The sequence below is a fragment of the Hylobates moloch genome, unplaced genomic scaffold (genome assembly GCF_009828535.3).
Source record: "Hylobates moloch isolate HMO894 unplaced genomic scaffold, HMol_V3 SCAFFOLD_4, whole genome shotgun sequence".
NCBI lineage: Eukaryota > Metazoa > Chordata > Mammalia > Primates > Hylobatidae > Hylobates > Hylobates moloch.
Genome location: NW_026652279.1, coordinates 172,013,372 through 172,039,074, shown reverse-complemented (window position 1 = coordinate 172,039,074; position 25,703 = coordinate 172,013,372). Strand labels below are relative to the sequence as shown.

General features: G+C 46.2%; 1 protein-coding gene across 15 annotated transcripts in view; it reads right to left on the bottom strand.

Moving 5' to 3' along the window:
* The window catches only part of ARHGEF7 (Rho guanine nucleotide exchange factor 7), a 190,833-nt gene that overhangs the window by 88,154 nt on the left and 76,976 nt on the right, over nucleotides 1-25,703 (bottom strand). For 10 of the 15 annotated variants that reach the window (XM_032151319.2, XM_058438074.1, XM_032151317.2 and 7 more), the window contains 2 exons: nucleotides 11,205-11,289; nucleotides 6,596-6,726 (listed from right to left, as the gene is read on the bottom strand). In XM_032151319.2, the coding sequence (XP_032007210.1) occupies nucleotides 6,596-6,726; nucleotides 11,205-11,289 (216 nt within the window). Of the gene's footprint in view, nucleotides 1-6,595; nucleotides 6,727-11,204; nucleotides 11,290-13,428; nucleotides 13,490-25,703 lie in introns of those variants that run through there. The other 5 variants (XM_032151321.2, XM_032151323.2, XM_058438077.1 and 2 more) reach the window with 3 other exon arrangements.

Sequence of the window (25,703 nt, the reverse complement as noted above, 5' to 3'; positions counted from 1 at the left end):
ACATACAGCCCCCGCTCTACCACTAGCAGGCCAGTCAGCACCCCCCCATCCAGCAACACTCAGTCCCAGGGACTTGTGGGAAATAACAGAACTTCAAACACTGGTATCAGTCTCAGAAGCTGAGTCTAAGAGGGCAGAGCTGAAAAGCAGGGTAAGAAATATGGCTCAGAATATCCCAAATTTGACAGAAGTCATAAATATACCAATCCAGGAACCTGCATGAACCCCAACTAGTATAAACCTAAAGAAATTCAAACCAACTCATACCATAATTAAAATTCTGAAAACTAAAGACAAAAAAGTTATTAATAAAACAGACACCTGCAGATATACAAGATCTCAAAAATTTACCTCCCACGCACCCCTTTCTGAAGGAGTTAAAAATGTGCTTCTCCAAAACGGGAATTAACAAGAAAACTGAAAAGAGGCAGAGGAGATCTACATAGTCAGGGGGAGTGCCCCAGGTGACAATGGGAGGCGGCTCAGAGGCAGCAGCTGTGCGGCCAGCCTGGCTCACAACCAAGAGAGATTCAAGTAGGGCACAGGCTCCAAGAGCGTTAATCGGGAAGAGAAGAGAAAAAAATTATGTGTTTGAATGTCAAAGAGACCCTTAGAAATAAGCAAAAGACTAGATCTGCAATCTGCAAAACATACACAGAAAACTAAACAAAGAAACGAGAATTACTAATTCTCGAAAACAAAATATTAGGAAGGTAATACAACATGGCTCTGCTATGAATATTATTCGCCTCGTCACGTTACCCTGAACACCGATCTCAGTGAAACCACGGTGGAACTCAGCCATGGGGACGACAGGCCTAGGCATTTATGCAGGTAAAGGGACCAGGGGAGGAAAACAGCATCAGCCCCTCTTTCTCTGTGGGAGTCCACATTGATATCACCTCAAATTAAGGAAAAAAAAAACAAAACAGCACTTTATTTAGGGACACAGGCAAATACCTACAAAGAACCAACGGAGGAGCAAGACAGCCAAATACAACCCTCCAGCAAGATGGCCCCCTCAGCCCCGCAGGACACCAAACTAACAACTATCCACATTAGAAAGCACTCCTTAAAGAACCAGCACTCAGAAGTCATGGATGCTAGAGGGGATGGACGCTCCCAGTTACTCTGATATGATTACTATGCATTGTATGTCTGTATCAAGACAGCTCATGTACCCCATATAAATATAGATGAACTATGTACCATAAAAATCAAAACAAAAAAAGAACTAGTGGAAAAAAATTAAAAGTGGCCGTCCCTACTGTTTTTTCCTAATAGCAGGTCTCAGAGAATCACCTGACTTTAACTGCATGTATAAATCACTGAAAAAAACATTTTTAAAAGGTAAAGCATCAAAGCAAAGAGGTCACAACAGATCCTCAATAAGGAGTAGCTGTAATATTATTCCAAAAATATTTAATGCTTATCTATTTAAATGTGTTTACAGATTAAGTATTAATTATAAATATGTATTTAGTAATTCAAATTCATAAGTGAAATACTTAATGCATATTTCATATTTAATCAAGAAGCCTCTCTTCAGTGTTTGGCAACAAAAGCACCAGCGAACAATTACCAGCGCAGACACAAAGCTCTCTGGGCCCTGTGACCAACAAGGGGCAGGGTCAAGTCTGCCACTGCAACTGAAGATCCCATCCAGAAACTGTCACATGTTCCTTGCTCGTGTGTGGTGAAACGTGACCTGAGTTCACTGTGCTATGTCAAGTTCTCTTTTTGCAAACCACCATCTCCACTCCTAGCTGTCTGCTGTGATCGCCACCATGCTCTCCTGCAGGTAATCCAGCGTCACCCAGGTACGCTGGCCTTGGGGAAAACAGGCTCACAGTGCATGCACCCTGGTGATCAGCTCCAACGCCAGAACACAACTGTGGTGAGCAAAGCAACACAGGCGCAGCAGGCCCCTTCCCAGGTCAGGGGCCCGGGGTCACCCTTGGCCAGCCCTGAGGCTCCAGCCAGCACCAGGGCTCAGGCCAGCACAGGCCTGAATGGAAGCAGAGGGGAGATGAGGTACGATCAAGAGGCAGTGGCGTTCCACCTCACAGTCATGTGTGCAAATGCAGGCATGCTTTACACTCAAGGCACGGGTGAGGGGGGCACGCCTATTGACATTACTTCATCAGTGCAACACCCCAGAAAGGGTGGCGTCTAAGAGAGCGGGGAATCCAAGGAAAGGTACAGGGGGCAGGCAGCCGTTTCAGATCCAGGTATCCAGGTGAAACGTCGCAACGCAACATACGTCCATTCTTCAGCAGTCATTACACTCTGTAATGTTCTTTCTTTCTGCCTATTACTCTCAAGACAGGTTACTTAGAACATGCCAAGAAGTGCTCCATCAGAGCGCAAGATGCATGGGACTGGCTGGAAAAGGGTGTCCTAGAAAAGGCTATATTCCAACTACACACTCTACACTACCACGTTCAGCCTAAAATCACGGCAGCTGAGTGAGGGCTCCGTTCACTGTCAATAGTGTTACAGGAAGCTGGAAGAGATGTATTTCATCACTATTTTATCATTGTGGGGGTTTTTTCCCTTTTTTAAAAAGCTCTCCTGAAACTGTAGCTTGTTACCTGTCTGGACTCAACATGACACTCTATGGGAATCTAAATCATTCAGTTGAGAAAAACAAGCCAGTCGTTACAAACAACAACAACAACAAAAAAGGATATGCCACAGAATCCCATTGCTAAAAAAATACAAAAATGGATAAAACTCATCTTTACCATCAGACATCAGGACAGCAGATACCTTGGGGAACGCGAGCTCCATCGAGGAGTTGGAGGCTGGTCATGCTCTGCCTCCTCATCTGGGTGCTGCTTACACAGGAATGTTCCATGTATAAAACTTCATCATGCAATACATCACGCTGTATGCACACAACACAGGAACTGTTTTTCTATGCAAGTTACGTGTCAATAAAATTTAGTAACTGGAGGGGAGTGAAGACAGTACCCCCACTGCCCTAACCCAAAGGGAAAAGAGACCCCAACCAGGCACACATGACCTGGCCAGGCACAGTCATCTATGCCCACCATGCTCCTTAACGGCCTCTTTCTGATGCCTGGAGCCGAAGCACCACCCATCAGTATCTTGCATATTAATCACCTGATTACTATATTGTATCCCATGTTCTGAAATTACCCTAACAATCCAAAACCAGGACACTCTGGAGTGCTGCTTCACACCAACAATACCCTCTCCTCCACTCTCTAAGAGCACCTGTAATTTCCTTTACAGAAGGAGAAATGCTTGCCAAAGGACTGAGACACAATTTTTACTCCAACTTTACTATTTCTGAGTGCTGTGATCTTGGGTAAATATCTTCTCTAAGCTTCAGTTTCCTCATGTCAAGCAATATAAGATGCCAAAAGTTAGACAATGCCTTTATATTCCACCAAATACTGTCAATTAAATTATGGCATACCATCAACTGTAAGATACACATACTTCCAGATGTGTTAAAATGACTTAAAAAGAGAAGTCTTTGAATTGACACAATATGGTATATGAAAATATTTAACAATGTGTACAATACATTTGGATATAATTTCTTGCATGTCTTGGAAATACACTCAGTGACTGGTCCAAAGCCAAGGTTACCTGTCAGCATCAGGACTGTGCCAGACGTCCAGGTCCCTGGTTTCCAGAAGCAGAAGCAGCACTTTAAGAAATCAAGTCACCCCTCCCAGAAATGAAGGATGATGGGGACAATCACCTCACAAACGCCGTCCCCAAGCTCTGAGAACAGCATTCAGCATTCATGGCTGTACCTATCAGCAGCCAGCAGCTGAAGACTAAAAGCACAGCAGACACCAGGAATTCCAGCGGCTGTCGATCAAAGAGTGAAGTGTGAACGCATGTCTTATCTATGAGAAAAACCACACCTAAATCTCCAGCTGGCGCCTACCACATTCTTCACCACCGAGGCCCATCACAGAGCCGAACTGGATAAAGAGCTCGATTTAGTTCAGCCTCTAGAAGTGGGTAAGAACTCTCCCCTGACTGTTCTTTCCTTGGAACAGTGGAGAGGCACTGCAGGCAAGTGAAAACCTCCACTGCAGTGCAAAGCAGTAAACGCAGCATCAAACTGTTCAAGCCTGCCTATATCCCCAGACAGGAAATCCGTCCCGAGGCAGGGGGCTGACGGTTTCACAGATGAAAAACAGCCAGCAACTGCAGTGGTGGCTGGAGGACACATTCCTATACTGAAAGGGAGGGAGGTGATGAAGGAGCAACACAAGCGCAAAGGGGCGGAAACAGCACCAGCCCCTCGGAACACAGATCCTCGCCTGGGGGATGGAAGCGTCTTACGCAATCTCAAAGCTTAGGTTCAACATGATCTCAAAACTGACGTTCAAGAAATTGCAAGTTGCCTTTTAGCTTAACTTTTTATCATGGAAATGTTCAAATGCACACAAAAGGAGAGAGTGACAGGTGGCCCTCCATGCATCCACCGCCCAGCTTCAAAGGAATGTTAGGCCATTCTTGTTTCAAGGTAAGTTCTTAATTTTTAATCCAAGAAAACTACCACAAAGTGCTATTGATAAACTACACACAGAAAAACCTAAGGGTAAAGAAACACTCATTCTTACCTAGCATGGCTGAGAGAGGTCTTGCACATTCCATCAAAGAGAAAGCAGCTCACTAGCACCCAATCAAAACATCAGCCCCAAAAAGACTTCACACAGGTCAGAGAGGGCAAGTCTATCTCTAGTATAATGAAATTTCAGCAGCTAATGAAAAATTAATCCAATACTTATTATGATCTCAGTAACATTACCAACATTACATTTAACTTTATTTTACTTAAAATTATACATTTGTAATCCAGTCCTCTACTCAAAAAGAAAAAAAAAAAATCAGATGAAAATCGCCACCAGTGAACGGGTGAGACAGCAAATCACAGCTTTACCCAAGGCGAGCTGATTTCTCTTATGTTTTCCTCATGTGTTTTACGGAGCTAATTTCAAGTGTGTTTACAGTGGTTTGTTTAGTTCTCTTTAACTTGGAATCCTAATGCTCCCAATGGTAGTCCACAGAATTCTTCCAGTACAGACTCCTCTGAGAAGCAGGAAACAGCAACAGCCAGGCCTCTCAGGGCCGCTGTGAGGACTGCAGCACTCAGGCCACGCAGCCCACTGCCCACCACGCCTGGAGCAGTCAGACCCCTCGGGGGTCCTCTAAGAGGAGACACAGCAATGATAGCAAGCTTGAGTTCAAAAAGTTCAGAAACATAAAAATCACATTCCTCGCATATCTTTCCGTTTTTCACACATGCTTCATAAACCACTCTAATTTATTTCCCTCTACAAAACACGACTCTATCTAAGTTAACTTTTATTTCTTGAGGACCACCATCAGCTTACTTAGCAATATTCCCATGCTAAGGCAGAGGAAAATCCACGGACCCTTCATGACTCTAGAATAGGGTTCTCTCTAGAGTCATATTACAAGATCACTACGTTTCTAATGAAGTAATGTACTGTCGCGAGAAAAGCAGTGGTAACCCCCAGCAGCCAATCAAAGTCACTGCCCGCCAGCTGCAGTTCAGAGAAGGGTGCAGGACTGCAGAGTGGCAGCCCTGGCTCTGCCCCAACACTCTCCAGGCAGCCCTGCTTTAACCCTGCTTGAGTTTCTCATTTTCAACTTCACTATTACATTCCATGGGCTTTACTCACAGCCTCTATCCTGAGCGCTTTTTTTTTTTTTTTTTTTTTTTTTTTGAGATGGAGTCTCGCTCTGTCGCCCAGGATGGAGTGCAGTAGCGCAATCTCGGCTCACTGCAAGCTCTGCCTCCCGGGTTCACACCATTCTCCTGCCTCAGCCTCTCCGAGTAGCTGGGACTACAGGCGCCCGCCACCACGCCCGGCTAATTTTTTTTTTTTTTTTTTGTATTTTTAGTAGAGACGGGGTTTCACCGTGGTCTCGATCTCCTGACCTCGTGATCCGCCCGCCTCGGCCTCCCAAAGTGCTGGGATTACAAGCATGAGCCACCGCGCCCGGCTATCCTGAGCATTTTTTAAACGAGTATTTTTTCGCTCTCCACGACAACTGTTCGATCATCTAAGTTTCTTTCTCCACGTCCCAATCAGTCATTCTAAGGGATTCCCTCCCCTGTAAACTAAATCCTGACTTAGTAAAGCACACTAAGCCATGCTTTCACGAAGAGAAGAAAAGCCAGATTCTTCAGTTTTAACCATCTCTTCTTTACAGAGCTGAGTGCTTTTCCATCCATATTTCTTATTATATTTCTGTGCATGTGCATAGCTGATCATGCCACGCAAGTGACACGGGGTGTGTTTTTCTAAAGCAGCATCCAGATGTCGAGCCATGAGTCTTGCAACACAACCTAAAAACAAATGCGTTTCTCAAAAGCAATCATTAAGCATAATATCTGGATCATCTGGTAATGAGCAAATGCCAAACCAGATTACAGGCGCAACGGAGGTAAAGTCCAGCTACCTTCACCCTGTTTAACACCATTAATGGAGGCATACGTATCTTCCCAGATATATCCATACACACTCATATCCTTCCCAAACATAAAAGTAACAAAATCTCTCAAACTTACCAAACTCCGATACTGGCCCTGGAACAGTTTTGAAGTCCGAGTGTGCAAAGGCTGTGATCCAAGGGAGTCAAAAGACTTTATGCGGTGAGACGAGGGCCGGGCACACACGGAGTCACTCCCCAGCCCGATGTCTGCAAAGGGCATGCACACAGAAAAAGAGAGCTGAGAGCGCCTGATACCACACACCCACACTACACACTAGACTTTAAAACTAGGGCAGCACAGAGGGACACACCAAAAGACCACAACAAAGCAGCCCATTTATGCAGAAAACAAAGAACAAATTATTTGCTACATAAATGACTTGCATTCATTCCCCAACTACCTTTCCAGAAATTATCTGGAGATAACTATTAATCAGTTCTTCTCTAGTATAATTTTCAAAACTTTGTGAAATGTATTATAACTTTTTAAGATTTTCCCTTCACCTGGAAAAAAAAAAAGCCTCTCAAATTTGATTATGGAGCAGAGAACGACCAAGTACTGATTCTCCAACACATCACCACCACGTGCCCACTTTTCCAGGATGATGTGTCATGCAACAAGCAACAGAAGGAAAAGACTCTTATTTAAAAGAGAAAATCCTGGTGTATTTTTCAGCCAGAGAGAACCTTGTGAGGATTATTTCCCCAGCACTAAGGCAGCACAGGCTCTACTCACCCTCATGAAGTTGTTGACAGAATCAAAGTAAACAGATAGTAAGAGGCTTAGTTCTATTCTCTGGATCCCCCCCTTCATAAGACACTCCACATAGGCCAACCAACAAATAAATAATAGCAATTTATTCTTAAAAGTGACTCAATTAAAAAAAAGAGAAGACGAGGCTGTGAAAAAGTTTGCTGGGAAAATCGCTGTTCTGAGAGGCACGTGCCCAGCCATGTCCTAAACTCCAGGGAGGCTTCCCTGAAAGCAACCCTAAGTCTCTAGGTCCCAGCTTCCTCACAGGTGTTTGGATTGGCTTGCACAGTATTTGATAAAATTCTGAATTAAACGGTCAACATCTAAAAGTCTGAAGGTATCACCAAAAGCCCAGATTCCCCACTGCTCTTGACATATTTAGGATGTGGCCACACCAGGTCTATATCCCATCAGGTAAAGCTGGCTCAGAGCTGGGCAGGGGCTGTCCTGAGAGGACCCAGCACCCATGCCCTTCCGTCCAGCTCACCTGCCTGACCCCACAGACGTGGGCTTGCTACCCCAACGGTCTTAAATTCTTCTCAGGTCACCCGCACACCCTGCACTTCCCAGGACCTGCTGAGGGCAGGTTACGAGTAATCTCTATAGAGCACACTCTACTTGAGAACACAGGGGTCTCAGGCAACTCACAGCACAAAACCAGCTAAAAGGGCATTCCCAGCAAATTCTACAGGGCTCCCTGCCGTGGTCTGCAGTGCTCTGCTGGCCATAGCCTTCCAGGAAATTCTCATACAAGGAGGGCATCCTGAAGACATTCTGTAGTTCCCCATCACCAAGCTTTCTTCTATTCAATTAAAAGGCCAGTTACAGTCAACTAAATGCCTTGAGAACACGTATGATTTTAAGAGACAGAAGCAGAAAGACAATGACAATTTTCCCAAGAATGTCCATAGTAACTGTGGCTGCTGCAGTTGTCTTACTGTTTGCCAATCAAGGAAAGCTGAAATCTAGAAAGAAACGAGGCCGGGCACAGTGGCTCATGCCTGTAATCCTAACACTTTGGGAGGCCGAGGCGGGTGGATCACCTGAGGCTGGGAGTTCCAGATCAGCCTGACCAACATGGAGAAAACCCGTCTCTACTAAAAATACAAAATTAGCCGGGTGTGGTGGCGCGTGTCTGTAATCCCAGCTACTCAGGAGGCCGAGGCAGGAGAATCGCTTGAATCCAGGAGGCGGAGGTTGCGGTGAGCCAAGATCGTGCCATTGCACTCCAGCCTGGGCAACAAGAACGAAACTCTGTCTCAAAAAGAAAAGGGTACAGGCATTGCCTTCCCACTGTCTTCAGAAATAAAAACAAAGGGCAAACAGAAAAGCAAAATATTCCTTCCATCTAGGAGGGGTCATTCCTATAGTTCAAAAGCTTAAAAGTACCAAGTTTATCTGGTAACTTCCAAATTTGTCTTTGTAAAGAACAAAGCTATCTATTTTACATCCAACATACAGCCAATGATACCAAGAACACATACAAAATACATTTCCATAAGGTAGAGGTAAAAACCAATAGCCCGAGAGCTACTGGATTCTGACTTCTCTTATTTACTTGTAAATCCTACCATCTCAAACCTAGACGGTTGACAATCCCAAGACTGAGTGTACAAATTAAAGCCATCTTCTAAAGCCACTTCTTCCTAATTAGCACCCCCACTTACAACAAAGGCAGAGAAAACATCTACAGTGAAATTCAAAGTTACTATCTTCTGCTCCTGTGAGCAACCTCTAGAGAAGTATTCAATGGGAGCAGAGTCAAATTAAGGATTACTTGTAGATTTTATGTATCTGTGCTATTGCCCCATCTGCCACAGAGATCTACGTTAATTATAAGGCACATCATTTAGGCCAGGCATGGTGGCACAAGCCTGTAATCTCAGCACTTCGGGAGGCCAAGGCAGGCAGATAGCTTGAGCTCAGGAGTTTAAGACAAGCCTAGGCAACACAGCAAAACCCCATCTCTACAAATATGCAAAAATCAGCCAGGCACAGAGGCACACACCTGCAGAGGCAGCTGCTGAGGAGGCCAAGGTGGGAGGACTGCCTGAGCCCAAGAGGCTGAGGCTTCAGTGAGCTGAGATCACGCCATTGTGTCCCAGCCTGGACGACAGAGCAAGACCCTGCCTCCATAAAAAATAATTCAAAATTCTGAGGCATGGATGAATATGAGTTTGCAGGCAGATCCCCCATGTGGTCAGGATACATGAATATGCCACTTCCGTACATCATCTGTTGCAGTATTTCTTGTATTAAATTCCAGTGATCCACTCTAAATGTATGTCCTTTTCAACGTCATCCATAACTTTAGATAAGTGATCTTTTTTTTTTTTTTTTTTTTTTTTGAGACGGAGTCTCGCTCTGTCGCCCAGGCTGGAGTGCAGTGGTGTGATCTCAGCTCACTGCAAGCTCCGCCTCCTGGGTTCACGCCATTCTCTTGCCTCAGCCTCCCGAGTAGCTGGGACTACAGGTGCCCACTATCACGCCTGGCTAATTTTTTTGTATTTTTAGCTGAGACGGGGTTTCACCACATTAGCGAGGATGGTCTGGATTTCCTGACCTCGTGATCTGCCCGCCTCGGCCTCCCAAAGTGCTGGGATTACAGGCGTGAGCCACTGTGCCTGGCCATGATTTTCTTATTGTTTGTTCATATTAAAAGGATCATTTTTAGATTGTTGAGACAGAGAAGGCATTAAATAATGTGACAATTTTCATTAGTTACATCCATCTTCATGATCCTGCCATTTAAATTTTTGTTTCCTAGATGTTTTTATCTGAACAGCCCTTTAAACCTCAGAAGTCAAGCTGTGAACTCGTAGCCACAGCCACAGCCACAGCCACACCTCTGCCTGGGGTCTGCCCCTGCTCCCAGGGATGGGGGCCAGTGCCTCTCGCCGGGGCATCTGCAGCAGCAGCAGCTTCCAGACAGCAGTCAGAGCACACACGCGCTGGGAGGCAGCACCAAGGACAGTCCCTGCACCACCGATGAAGCCTCCCAGAGCCAGGAACTGCAGCCCCAACGCATTCATAACCCCAGTCTCTCCTCGATGTGCAGTGAGGCAAGTATACCCCCTCTGAAGGGCCAGACGAAACTGAGAAGTGACCCTGACAAAATAAACTCAAGAGGTTTCTGTTTGAAAAGGACATGTCACTTTCCCCCACAAATCTGATAATTAACATCTGTGAAGGTAAATAGGAAAAAAAAATTAATAAAACAAAAAAGCAACTAAAAAGTTCCTTCCTTTTGAGCCACACAGAGATCCAAGAAAGAGCTCCTCAGAGCTCGTGGAGCATTTCCTCCGGGGACGTTGGCACCATGGACAACATGCACCTTCCCTCAGAGGACCCTGTCTGAACACCTCCTGTCTTCGCTGTGGCCCATGAGAGGGGCACACCATGTCCCCAAAACCTCCTCTCCACTTCAGTACTAACGGGGGTTAGGACCACACACACCATGTACCTGGGTGCCACAGCCCTCAGGAGCCCTGGACAGGTGGTGTGGACTTTACAGGCCAATCCACGAGCCACTCCCTTATCAGGATCACAGCTCAAAACTTCTGCTCACTAGATACAAATTTTAACCAGCATACACTCAGTAAAAACTCAGAGAAAGGTGCTTCTAGCTCCAGGACAGCCCACGAGCCTTCCCATGAGAACTAGACACTTTGCTGCTGCTATACCTTCAGGTGAGAAATCTCTCCACCCACAGAAAGGAAAACACCTGATATATAGCAGAACATTTAAAGAAGATTCTGTTCTAACAAGGCAAATAAAATATCACAGCAAAAGGAACAATCAAAATGTAATGCAACAAAAGCTTATTTTTTAAATTCAGTAACGCTCCCCTGGCTTTGGTAAAACAAGAAAACCAGAGGTGTCAGCCCGTATGTCTTCCCACCCCCTCGAGTTCAATAAAAAAGAGTCTTACCTGCTGTTACTTTATTTAGAGTCACTAAGGAACTGAGGACCTTGTTAAAATTCTGCCCCTGATACAAATCATTTGCATCAAACGTCTGAAAGGAAAAATTAAACAAGCAAAATTAGTAGAGTCTTACGTTGGGTGCAGGAAGAACTAAGTTCTCCCAGCAACGCGACGATGCTCAGCCTGAAATCCTAAGGAGACCGCACAACCTGCGACAGGGAGACCAGCACGCTCAGTCTCTCAGTCCTGAGGTAAGAGTCCAATCAAAATTCTCTTACTTAGGTGCAGGGTCCCCCCTCGGCATTAGGCCAATTCCCTACCCAACACCCGCCCCTGCCCCTCTGGAGTGTGAGCTCATTCACGGGGGCGGGCTGCTGGCATTCAGCAAGCAAGCAGCGGTGCTTGCGCAATCCTCCTCTCCTTAGATTAACACAGAGGCCCCAGGCAAGGCGTGCTACAGATGTTCTTTCCTAGTCACAGAAAATAAGGGAAAATGACAGTCGATTCCAAAGCTAACAGCAGCAAAAGGAAACGCAGACATCAGAGAGCAGAGTGCATATGAGGGTAAAAGGAGGAAAGACAGGAGAAGCAGATCCCAGATAGGAAAGGGGTAGAGACAAAAGAACACCACCACCCTCAGAGCTCTGAGGCCAGAACCAGGCAAGTCCACAGCCGCATCCCCTCCAATCCAGGGCTATCTAGAGGGCTGGGACCATGATGGAGCTGGTCACATTGCCACTGGCAGGCACTTCCGACCACCCATCCTGGAGCTTGGAAAGGTAAAGCACATTGGTTTGCCTAGGTATGTGGCAACTAGAGTCTAGAATGCGTGTGCACACACACAGAGCTCTCATCTCAGATACTGCCCAAAGATTACATATGGCTTCTGATCACCAAATAACCTCAAGCAAAGATAAACAGTCAAATCATCCACAACTATGTTCCAGAAAAATTAAGAAAAAACTTCTTTCAGAGGTGCAAATAACAGAAAGATATATTTAAAAAGCAAAACATGTATCCTGTTGCCATATGTTCTAACTGAGATTACCGGAAGTGAGCATCAGTGGACAAGGGCCCCACCTTCTCTCCCGGGCTGTCTTCTCCTCCTGTCAGTCCTGCCGTCTCCCCACACCTCTAGCAGACCCTGCCAGAAGCCCCACTTCTTCCTCTTCCTGCCTTCGGTCCCCTCCCTTTCCTGGCTAATCCTTATTCATCTTGCTTCCTGACACAGCCCTGCCTTGACAGCCTTGCTGACCCCACCACACCCAGTTAGGTCCCCAGCCGGGCTCCCCCAGAACATGTGTCATGATAGTTTGATGGTGGATGTCTACAGGCCTCCCTAGACTAAAAAAGCTGCAGTGGCAGATTGTGCATCTCCCAACACCCAGCACAGGGGCTGGTGCACAGTGAAAAGGCATCCGAATGGAGACGTGCACCAGCATCCAACCAGCCACCCACCCTGCAGGCGCCGCATGCTGCTGTAATGAAGCTCACACCAAGAGAAGCTAAGAAAAGTGACACCAAATGTGAAAAAGTCCTGCTGTATTATTCAAAATTCATCTGCAGCTAAAGGCCTTCTGTCTATAATTTTTCAAATAAGTAAAAATAGTCATGAGATGTTTAAACATAAAAAAAGAAAAACCAGATTTTGAAAAACTACCTCAAGAGAAAAACCCACCAAATCAATAAGAGAGTCAAGAAAGGAGCTGAAAACCAGGGCACTTTCTTAAAGTTCACAAGGAAATATCAAATGGAACCACAAAACATAAAAGGAAAGCTGTGAACACATCTAAGCATTCTATGTGCTTACCGATGCCACTTCTAACAAAAAGCACAAAATATAACTGATTTCATGAAGCTAAATCCTTCCTTTAAAAAACAGTCCTTAGAAGAGATAGTCTTCAGAATCATCTTTAATACAGAATACATTTGTTGTAATATTTATTATTTAAGAAGAAATCCCAACTCCAATGAGAGCAGCATCTAGGCTGACATAACCATCTATAACAAATACGGGTTAAGCTGCATTTTTCAAAAGGAATTAAATAGGCCTCAGCTTCCTTATATGCAAAACATAAAATTTCTCTTCATCATAACATTTTTAAATAGGAGATCTGAATGTCTTTCAGCTCTACAGATCTAATCTTAGAGCTTGGAAAATTCAAGTCATTTTTTATTTTGTCAATTTTGTATACTACAAAAAGAAATACATATATAAATTTCTACTAACCTTCATAGTGGCAAGGCAGCAAGTCACAAAACCCAGAACAACAGGATGTGAAAAATGTGAAGTTTCCTGTTATTCCAGAACTATATATCTTTCTTACTTGGATACCCAGGAAGCATCTGATTGGCTGAAACTGCCCACCAATGGGCTTCAACATGACATCAGAGTTTAAGTGAATACACACAGCACACTTCTCAACAGGAAGCTAGACAATGAGATGAGGCAAATCCTTACCCCTGAGGGGGAAAATGCACATTCTCAGCCAATAGAATGTTTCGATTGAAGTGCTTCTCTAGAGAAAGATAACAGACTATTTCCTAAAATAGAAATCTATTCAACAAAAAACAGAAACAGAAAAATCTGAGTACAGAGAAATTTTGTACTATGAGAATAAGAGGGAAGTCTCAGAACTTTTATAGAAATCTCTCTGCAAAAAGTAAATCAGTGTGTATAATAAGAATTACCATGACATTTAGCACACTAAATTGTTCCCTAGGGTTATTAAAACAAGTGTCTTAGACAGGATTCATTCATTCCCCACCACGACTTGCTGGGTGCTTTAGCAGTATTTCCACTCTTGCCAAGGGCAAGGAGCAGCAGGAGGGAAGGAAGTACAAACCATATTCCATTGTCTCCAGGCCTCCTTTGGGAAGCCTCAGCCTCAGGAGCAGCAATTCTCAGCAGGAGCTGCATGTTAAGACCTCCTGGGGGGGCTGTAAAAGGGCAGGATACTCCAGCAGTGTTCTGGAGTCCAGAGACTCAAATCAAAATGCCAACCCTCTCCAAGTGACTCCAACACACAGCCAAGGGTGAGAAGCGCTCCTGGTGAGGTAAGGAAGGTCATTAGGAATCCTGCCCAGCTAAAGGCTCAACGCCAGCACAGGCACACTTCCTGCCACCTGCACCACCCCACACAGGCACCATGCTGGGGAAGAGGGTGGCTGCACAGACACACTTCGCCCCATAATATGCTTTAGGATCTATCCATTCAGAAAAGCATATTTCAAACGCTCACCCTTACTTTTACATTTATTGAATTAAATGTGCAGTAGATTGATCCGATATTCCCAAAATGAAATCATCCTACCAGTTTTCCACCAGAAAACATTAAAATTCCTTAGCTTATTTTTGATATTTTACTCTCAATAGAAACTACATAATCAAATACAATACCAAATCAGGGATAAAAGAAGCCCAGAGTATTCAAACAAGGGTAGAAAAATACCTTCTTAAAAGGGGAGCGGGGAGGGGACTTCCCATGGTCTAACACCAAACCGCACAACACAATGAGGCATGTTGTGGGAAGGACCGTGGTGGCGCTGGAAGAAGGAAGAGGGCTGAGTCTACGGAGTAGAGCCTCCCTGACCACCTGCTTGCTACAGCCCTGCACTGGGCCCCTCAGACCTCAGACTTCTCATCCTCCCCAGGGAAAGGGGAACACGCTTGAGGACAGGAAGCAGCAATTGGAATGCCCCACACTTTCAAAAAGAAAAGGGCACACCAAATCTCGCTTATCAAAACAGACCTACAGATAACTCCATTCTGCCAAGGAAAACTCTTACTTTTAAAAATGCAAAATAACCACAAGAAAAAGCCCATTGAACAGAGAGAAGAATCATCTACATTACTCACAGGTCAACCCTCTCGTTTAGAGATAAAAATGAAGCCCCAAAGTACAAGGACTTTCTCAACTCTATGCTCATAGAGTATGTTTGTTGGACCTCATTTCTCTCGCAATGCTTTCCAGAAATTGCTTCTTAGGAAGCTGAATTGTAGCTGGCACTGTTTAGGAAAATTATCTTGCCCTCTGTGAAATACACAGGCCATATATAAAGCAATTTGGGCATAAAATAGAACGGCTAGAAGGTGCTAAACTATACAGACCGTAGAAGAAAACAGTGAGACACAGAGAAACTATCTGAGGAAGATTTCTGCAATCGCAGGTCGGAGAACCTCAGCCACAGGGACAAGGGGGATGAGGGGGATTTGGACAAACACTGGGGAGAGACTGGAAGAAGCCGACAAGCCTGGGGATCAAGTTCTAGGTCCAGAAGACAATGGCATGGAGGATGACCAAGGGCATGGTTTTTTAATTGAAGGCCGAACTTCATTAATATTTAAGACTGAGGGAAATCCCCCTGAGCCAAAGAAACAAATGTCTTCAGTATCTCATCCCCATTGTCTTTATCATGTCTTCACTGAACAAGCAGCTTCTGGGCACCTATAAAAGCCAGACGTTAAGTCTATCCACAATTCTGGGCCATGGAAAACAAGACTGTTCCGGATCAAGAGACCCCAGATGCCATGAGGGGCCCTGCACTGGACTGTTTTGGATAAACCATCTACAAAGTGTACTTGGGAACACCTGTGGAAATGTAAACACAGACTATGTATCAGATGGTGTTGAGACATCACTACCAACCTCGTCATGTATGACAGACGTTACAGTTTTGGCTATGTTGGAACATGGCGTTAATTTTGGAAAGGTCATTTTGAAGGATTTAGGGGCATAATGTCATGATGAATATAACCCAGGTTAAAATGTGTCAGCATACTCAAAAACACAAAGTTAAGTTTTTTGAAAAAGTTGGGCTTTCAGGATAGAAAGCAGATGTAGGAGGCTGTGGTCTTCCAGCTCAGTGGGAATGCAGAGAGGGAATGGGGCCACAGGGCAGGGGCAGTGCAGGGTGAGGAGCAGTCAAGTCTGGAAAGGTACATAGGACTTGGCCAGGTGAGGGGAGGGTGTTCCAGGCAAGGGAGGAAGCAACAGAAGGTATGGGGAGCTGCTAAGGCTTTTCTTCCAGCTACTGACATTTCTCAGACAAAAAGATGGCTCCAACACCATGGCAGTTCCCTCCGCAGACAGGGATCAGGCACAGATGAGCCAAGGCCACAGTGCTGCAGTAGCTGCTCATCCACGGTCCCAGGGGACTCCTCATTCCTAATCCAGTGCTCTTTCCTGAATGCACACACCTCCCAGTCCCACTGTGCAAGAAGTGGCCACATGTCTGCACACCCATGCACTGCAAACACAGCACACGAATGACTTCTACACCTCTACGGCTATCAATGTCAAGCAGGTGCCATCCTTCCACAGATCTCCATCAACAAGATTCCAACTCACACCCCCGGGAGATCACCTGACTCCATCCAGAAGCCACAGTCTTGAAGCAGTTGCTTCTACCACAAACTCTTGCCCTAGCACACACCGAATGACCAGCTTCACCTTTCAGTCATGAGAGCCCGAACTGTCCTCACTACCCCAAGACTCACAGCAGGATTACAGACACCAACACAAAAGAGGAGGACAGCCTCCCCGGCCTGCTCTGGGAGCTCGCTTGAGATTCTGGGGAGCTGTGCTGGCACCCTGACTGTCCTGCCTCTCCCTCACCTGAATTCTCAGGCCATGGATGCAGAACTGTCACTCCGCACACTGTCCACACAACAATGAACAGCCTAGCACCATTTCACACTGTAACCTCTAGAGGTAATCATGGCCAGCGTAAGGCCATTTTTAATATAGTATGGACAATGCATAATCACAAAATCAAACAGCACTGCCTGTGAAGGTGAGTATCAGGAACATGAGCCTCAACAGCAGAGCAGGCCTGGCCAGGGGGGCTCGTGCAGGGCAGAGAGAAACCGCACAGACCTTAGAGCAGCAGGAAGGGGTGCTGACCCAATACACCGCCAACACCCTTCCTCCTGAAGGCCCTGGCTGCGTAGACTGGGCCTACCAGCAACTGGAGGCAAAGAAATTTAAGTCTCAGACTCGGTGCAGGGGGTCCTGCCTCTCCCATGTGGAAGGGGCATCTTGACCACCAGGTATGCAGCAGGCCCCCCCAGGTGCACTCTGACTCCGGCACACAGTGGAGGCAGCAGCCCACAGGCCACCCACGCACAGTTCTTGTCTAGGTCCTGGGCACCCACTGTGGGATCTCCTCCAGACTCCCTCCACTTCTACAGACTGAAAATGGCGCGCCCTTAGGCCTGCAACCTGTGGGAATGAACTTTGATCGACAGTATGCCATTCCCCTTGAATCAAAGGAAGGACTGCTATAATCTTCCTAAAGTAGCACAGCAATTTTTCTTTCAAGGCATCGCTAAATTCAAGGCAGGGCACAGGCAGTCCACTAGTAACAATGTCCTGAGTGACTGTAACACTCAACACCCATGAGGAACTCTCAAACCAGTTTTTCTCACAAGCATATATACATCCTATTCCTCAGTTTAGGGAAAAACCTAGGTTTATATAATCCACAGAGGGCGTTAAAATTACCTTCACAGACAAAAGAATGCATCAATAAGCCAGCTAATACCAACAGATACTAATGAAGACTTAGCTGTTTTCATTTGGGCTGGTTTTTGTTTTTAATAACACTGGCCGGTCTTGGCTATCATCTTACATGAGATACAATTTGACAACAAACTTGATGGGGAAAAAAGCGGGGGGCGGGGGGGGTTAACACAAGGAAGACACAGAAGAAACCATAAGGTCTAACGCCCACAGGATGACAGCAGTCCATGCAGGACACTCATGCAGTTCACTGGCCATCCAGATCACTGCTGAGAGAAAAAGGGAGCACTGTTAGAAATTCACCTGGGACCAGGGACACAAAGCAAGACCATCCCAGACAAACATGGACATGTGGCCACTCAGTACCCAAGAGGGGGCATCCATCCCTAAACAGCTGGCACCTGCAGGGTGGACAAGTCTCCACACAGCTGTGGGTGTCCCATTCCTCACCTGGGAAGGGAGAGAAGCTGAATCAGTTAACCTCTAAAGTCACTTCCAGTTGTAAAACTCAAGGATTCCTCTGACACAGTGTATTGTTTAAAAAAAAAAAGGAAGGACCATGGTCAAGAGAGCTGGCTGAACAGAAAACGAGAGAAGCGTGAAGGTGAGCAGTGAGGAATTCAGCAGCTGGCTACAGGACAACAAGAGAAAAAAAATGAGTTAAGGCGAGTGCACATTCATTCCTTTGTACTGCAACTGCATCTCCCACACTTGGTTCCAGAGAAAGGAGGCACGGGTTGGAGATGACCAGGAGGAAAATGAAGGACGCAGCAGGGTGGGCACTGGGCTCTCCCCAGAGAGGCCGCAGCCCAAGGCTGGTCAGGACCCCTCCCATCTAGGGGCCGAGAGAGGTGATGTCCACAGACACAAAAAGATGGCAGGGAAAAGTCGCCCTGGGTGTGAGGAGGAGGAGTCATCGAGTAGTCCACGATGGCAGAAAGCAAGCACCTGTAACATGAGTCAGAAAGGGCTTCACAGAGAGGGTGACAACTATATGTGCTCCCAATGGAGGTACAGACTTTGGAGCAGAAAAAAGGAAGAGGGGTGAGCTCATGCAAATGTGGACCTAAGGCCACCATCTGTAACAGGCATATCAGAAGGTCACTGTCTGGTGTCCCTTCCCCACTGCCGTCCAGTCTCTAGGCCCAGGCTGATTGTTCCTGGGCACCCAGCACTCTGACTCCTAACCCCACAGAAGAAACTGAAGCCAAAGGTGCTGGAACCAGTAATCAAAGGCTCTACAATCTGGCCCAGACTCAACTTCCAGCCTTAATTTTTGCCATGCCTCCAAAGGAATTCTATTTTAGCATATTCCTCATTTTATGGTTACACCAAAGCAGCCACATTTATTATTAAGTTTAGTTCCTGAACACCTGACAAAAGGAGGACTCATTTGGATGTGAGGAAGATGGGGCTCGGCTGGTCACCAGCAACCATCTGGCAGGCTAAGGCACTTAGGGTAACCCTACATGTATGCACAGGCAACATAAGGGAGCTTATAGTTGCCTGTGCTCCCAAATATGAAAACCTCTGACCAGAGGCGACTATTGGCAGAAATATCCACAGTGGTTTCCAGGACAGCTTCAATCAAAGAGTATTATTGTAAAATAAAAAGGCTTCAGCAGGCAAAAGTTCTAAGAACTGATGTTGACCCAAACTTAAGTTTTCACATTCAGTACATTATGTTCCAACTTCCTCCACCTCTCTAACCCAGGCTCACTGCAGCAGACAGTATGGCTGCTTTCATTCACTCCCCCTGCCCTTCGAGGAGGAGTCTACATTCAGCCCAGTGATGCCCATCAGCTTCCTACAGGCAGCGGCAGTCCTGGCCACATGACTTTCTCTGGCCAATGAGATATTGAGAGGGGAAGCCAGCTGGGCTTCTGGGTCAGGTGGGGACTTGGAGAACTTTTCTGTCTAGCTAAAGAATTGTAAACACACCAATCAGCACTCTGTGTCTAGCTAAAGGTTTGTAAACGCACCAATCAGCACTCTGTAAAAACGAACCAATCAGCACTCTGTGTCTAGCTAAAGGTTTGTAAACGCACCAATCAGCACTCTGTAAAAATGCACCAATCAGAGCTCTGTGTCTAGCTAAAGGTTTGTAAACGCACCAATCAGCACTCTGTAAAAATGGACCAATTAGCACTCTGTAAAAAATGGACCAATCAGCAGGACATGGGCAGGGCCAAATAAGGGAATAACAGCTGGCCACCCGAGCCAGCAGCAGCAACCCACTCGGGTCCTCTTCCACACTGTGGAAGCTTTGTTCTTTCGCTCTTCACAATAAATCTTGCTGCTGCTCACTCTTTGGGTCCGCACTACCTTTATGAGCTGTAACACTCACCACAAGGGTCTGCAGCTTCATTCCTGAAGTCAGCAAGACCACGAACCCACCAGGAAGAACAAACAACTCCAGACACGCCACCTTTAAGAGCTGTAACACCCACCGTGAAGGTGTGCAGCTTCACTCCTAAAGTCAGCGAGACCACAAACCCACCAGAAGGAAGAAACTCTGCACACATCTGAAGGAACAAACTCAGGACACACCATCTTCAAGAACTGTAACACTCACCGCGAGGGTCCGCGGCTTCATTCTTGAAGTCAGCGAGACCAAGAACCCACAAGGAGGAACCAATTCTGGACACATTTTGGCGACCCAGATGGGACTATCACCAAGCAGTGAGTATCATCAGACCCCTTTTGCTTGCTATTCTGTCCTATTTTTCCTTAGAATTCGGGGACTAAATACCAGGCACCTGTCAGCCAGTTAAAAACAACTAGCGTGGATGCCAGACTAAAGACACTGGTGTCAGGCTTTCTGGGAAAGGGCTAACAACCCCCAACTCTTCAGAGTTGAGAGCAGTGGTTTGCCTGGAACCAGCTTCCACTTTTCCTGTACTTCCAGGCTGAGCCGAGGGTCAACAGAGAGGAAAGCCATTCAACTCTGGGGTCCCGACAACAAGCTGGTTGACCCTGTGGCCATGAGCAGAACTCTCAAAGTCATGTCGCCCAAGCGAGACTCACCCATCTATCCTATCTATCCTGACCCTTGCCTCCTGGGTCCTAATGCCTGTCAGACAAACCTCCTCTCGCCTCTCTTCTCTGAGGCTAGTCCCGCTTCTAAAAACCACTCCCTGTCTCTAGTGCTTTTCTAGTTTCTCCTACAAGAATGATTTCTAGTGTAAATTTCAGGACTCTGTTCCCTTCTTTAGGCACCTGGGCTCACCAATCAGAAAGACATAATTTTTGCCAAAAGCCCTGTTGTAGGGGGTACTATCTAGAATTTTAGCACCCCTCCTCAGACAAGCAGGCCTAACAAAAGCTATTCCTGAAGCTAGGATATGGGGAGCCTCAGAAATTGTATCCTTCCTATTCATATAAGTGAGGACAAAAGGCATCACTCTTCCAACTCTGGAAATCCCTTCCCTCCCTCAGGCTATGGCCCTCCACTTCATTTTGGGTGCACAACATCTTCATAGGAGGTGAGTAAAGTCCCAATACTAACAGGAGAATGCTTAGGACTCTAACAGGTTTTCGAGAATGCGTCAGTAAGGGCCACTAAATCCAATTTTTCTCGGTCCTCTTTGTGGTCTAAGAGTACAGACAAGGGTGCAGGTTTTCGAGAATGCATCAGTAAGGGCCACTAAATCCAACCTTCCTCGGTCCTCCTTGTGGTCTAGGAGGGAAACTAGTGTTTCTGCTGCTGTGTCAGTGAGCACAATTATTCCAATCAGCAGGGTCCAGGGACCGTTGCAGGTTATTGGGCAGGGGGAGAAAAACCAAAACTGTGGGTGGTTTTGTCTTTCAGATGTGAAACACTCAGGCATCAACACTCACCCTTGAAATGCATCCTAAGCCATTGGGACCAATTTGACCCACAAACCCTGAAAAAGAGGCAGCTCATTTTTTTCTGTACTATGGCTTGGCCCCAGTATTCTCTAATGGGGAAAAATGGCCACCTGAGGGAAGTATAAATTACAATACTATCCTGCAGCTTGACCTTTTCTGTAAGAGAGAAAGCAAATGGATTGAAATACTTTATGTCCAAGCTTTCTTTTCACCGAAGGAGAATATGCAAGGCTTGCAATTTACATCCCACAGGAGGACCTCTCAGCTTACCCCCATATCCAAGCCTCCCTATAGCTCCCCTTCCTATTAATGATAAGCCTCCTCTAATCTCCCCCGCCCAGAAGGAAATAAGCAAAGAAATCTCCAAGGGACCACAAAAACCCCCGGGCTATCGGTTATGTCCCCTTCAAGCTGTAGTGGGAGGGGAACTTGGCCCAACGTGGGTACATGTCCCCTTCTCCCTCTCTGATTTAAAGCAGATACAGGCCAGCCTGGGGAAGTTTTCAGATGATTCTGATAGGTACACAGATTTCCTACAGGGTCTAGGGCAAACCTTCTATCTCACTTGGAGAGATGTCATGCTATTGTTAGACCAAACCCTGGCCTTTAATGAAAAGAATGCAGCTCTAGCTGCAGCCCGAGAGTTTGGAGATACCTGGTATCTTAGTCAAGCAAATGACAGAATGACAGCCGAAGAAAGGGACAAATTCCCTACCAGTCAGCAAGCCACCCCCAGTAAGGATCCCTACTGGGACCTCGACTCAGATCATGGGGACTGGGGTCGTAAACATCTGTTGACCTGTGTTCTAGAAGGACTAAGGAGAGTTAGGAAAAAGCCCATTAATTATTCAATGATGTCTAGCGTAACTCAGGGAAAGGAAGAAAATCCTTCTGCCTTCCTCGAGCGGCTACAGGAGGCCTTAAGAAAATACTCTACCCTGTCACCTGACTCCCTAGAGGGTCAATTGATCCTAAAAGATAAGTTTATTACCCAATCAGCTGCAGATATCAGGAGAAACCTCCAAAAGCGAGCCCTGGGCCCTGAACAAAATCTGGAGGCATTACTAAACCCGGCAACCTCAGTGTTCTATAATAGGGACGAAGAGGAACAGGCCCAAAAGGAAAAGTGAGATCAGAGAAAGGCCGCAGCCTTAGTCACGGCCCTCAGACAGACAAACCTTGGTGGTTCCGAGAGGACGGAAAATGGAACAGGCCAGTCACTTGGTAGGACCTGTTAGTGTGGTTTACAAGGACACTTTAAAAAAGACGGTCCAACGAGAAGCCGCCCCCTCATCCATGACCACTATGCCAAGGCAATCACTGGAAGGTGCACTGCCCCAGAGTACAATGGTTCTCTGGGCCAGAGGCCCCCAACCAGATGATCCAACAACAGGACTGATGGTGCCCGGGGCAAACGCCAGCTCTTGTCATCACCCTCACTGAGCCCCGGGTACGTTTAACCATTGAGGGCCAGGAAACTGACTTCCTCCCGGACACTGGCACAGCCTTCTCAGTGTTAATCTCCTGTCCTGGACGACTATCCTCAAGGTCTGTTACCATCAGAAGAATCCTGGGGCAGCCTGTAACCAGGTATTTCTCCCACTGCCTCAGTTGTAATTGGGAGACTTTGCTCTTTTCACATGCCTTTCTTGTTATGCCTGGAAGTCCCACACCCTTATTAGAGAGGGATATATTAGCCAAAGCTGGAGCCATTATCTACATGAATATGAGGAATAAGTTACCCATTTGTTGTCCCCTACTTGAGGAGGGAATCAACCCTGAAGTCTGGGCACTGGAAGGACAATCTGGAAGGGCAAAAAATGCCCACCCAGTCCAAATCAGGTTAAAAGATCTCACCACTTTTCCTTATCAAAGGCAATATCCCTTAAGGCCTGAAGCTCATAAAGGATTACAGGATATTGTTAAACATTTAAAAGCTCAAGGCTTAGTAAGGAAATGCAGCAGTCCCTGCAACACCTCAACTCTAGGAGTACCAAAACCCAATGGTCAGTGGAGACTAGTGCAAGATCTTAAATTCGTCAATGAGGCAGTAATTCCTCTATGTCCAGTCAAACCCAACCCCTATACCCTGCTCTCTCAAATACCAGAGGAAGCAGAATGGTTCACCGTTCTGGACCTCAAGGATGCCACCTTCTGTATTCCCCTGCACTCTGACTCACAGTTTCTCTTTGCCTTTGAGGATCCCACAGAGCACACGTCCCAACTTACGTGGACGGTCTTGCCCCAAGGGTTTAGGGATAACCCTCATCTGTTTGGTCAGGCACTGGTCCAAGATCTAGGCCACTTCTCAAGTCCAGGCACTCTGGTCCTTCAGTATGTGGATGACTTACTTTGGGCTACCAGTTCGGAAGCCTCACGTCAGTGGGCTACTCTAGATTTCCTGAACTTTCTAGCTAATCAAGGGTACAAGGCATCTAGGTTGAAGGCCCACCTTTGCCTATAGCAGGTCAAATATCTAGGCCTAATCTTAGCCAGAGGGACCAGGGCCCTCAGCAAGGAATGAATACAGCCTATACTGGCTTATCCTCACCCTAAGACATTAAAACAGTTGCTGGGGTTCCTTGGAATCACCGGCTTTTGCCGACTATGGATCGCCGGATACAGCGAGATAGCCAGGCCCCTCTACATTCTAATCAAGAAGACCCAGAAGGCAAATACTCATCTAGTAGAATGGGAACCAGGGGCAGAAACAGCCTTCAAAACCTTAAAGCAGGCCCTACTACAAGCTCCAGATTTAAGCCTTCCCACAGGACAAAACTTCTCTTTATACATTACAGAGAGAGCAGGAATAGCCCTTAGAGTCCTTACTCAGACTTGTGGGACAACCCCACAACCAGTGGCATACCTAAGTAAGGAAACTGATGTAGTAGCAAAAAGCTGGCCTCAGTGTTTAAGGGTAGTTGCAGCAGTGGCCGTCTTAGTGTCAGAAGCTATCAAAATAATACAAGGAAAGGATCTCACTGTCTGGACTACTCATGATGTCAATGGTACACTAGGTGCCAAAGGAAGTTTATGGCTATCAGACAGCCGCCTACTTAGATACCAGGCGCTACTCCTTGAGGGACCGGTGCTTCAAATATGTACGTGCGTGGCCCTCAATCCTGCCACTTTTCTCCCAGATGATGGGGAACCAATTGAGCATGACTGCCAACAAATTACAGTCCAGACTTATGCCGCCCGAGATGATCTCTTAGAAGTCTCCTTAGCTAATCCTGACCTTAACCTATATACCCATTGAAGTTCATTTGTGGAGAATGGGATACGAAGGGCAGGTTATGCCATAGTTAGTGATGTAACCATGCTTGAAAGTAAGCCTCTTCCCCCAGGGACCAGCACCCAGTTAGCAGAACTAGTGGCACTTAACCGAGCCTTAGAATTGGGAAAGGAAAAAAGAATAAATGTGTATATGGATAGCAAGTATACTTATCTAATCCTACATGCCCATGCTGCAATATGGAAAGAAAGGGAGTTCCTAACCTCTGAGGGAACTCCCATTAAATACCACAAGGAAATTATGCAGTCATTGCACGCAGTGCAAAAACCCAAGGAGGTGGCAGTCTTACACTGCCAAAGCCATCAGAAACGTGAAGGAGAAAAGGCAGAAGGAAACCATCGGGCAGATGCTGAGGCCAAAATTGCTGCCAGGCGGAATCTCCCATTAGAAATACCTACAGAAGGACCCTTGGTATGGAACAACCCCCTCCAAGAGATTAAGCCCCAGTATTCCCTGACTGAAACAGAATGGGGACTTTCATGGGGGCATAGTTTTCTCCCCTCAGGGTGGTTAATGACAAAAGGAGGAAAGCTACTTATACCCAAAGCCAGCCAGTGGAAAAGACTTAAAACCCTCCAAGAAACTTTTCATATGTGTATTGAAAACACTCATCAAATGGCCAAATCCCTATTTACAGGGCCAAATTTCCTTCAGACCATCTGACAGGTAGTCAAAGCCTGTGAGGTGTGCCAAAGGAATAATCCCTTTGTCCATCATAAGGCCCCTCTTGGGGAACAAACAATAGGTCACTATCCTGGAGAGGACTGGCAGTTAGACTTCACCCATATGCCTAAGTCAGAGATTTCAATACTTGTTGATGTATGTTGATACCTC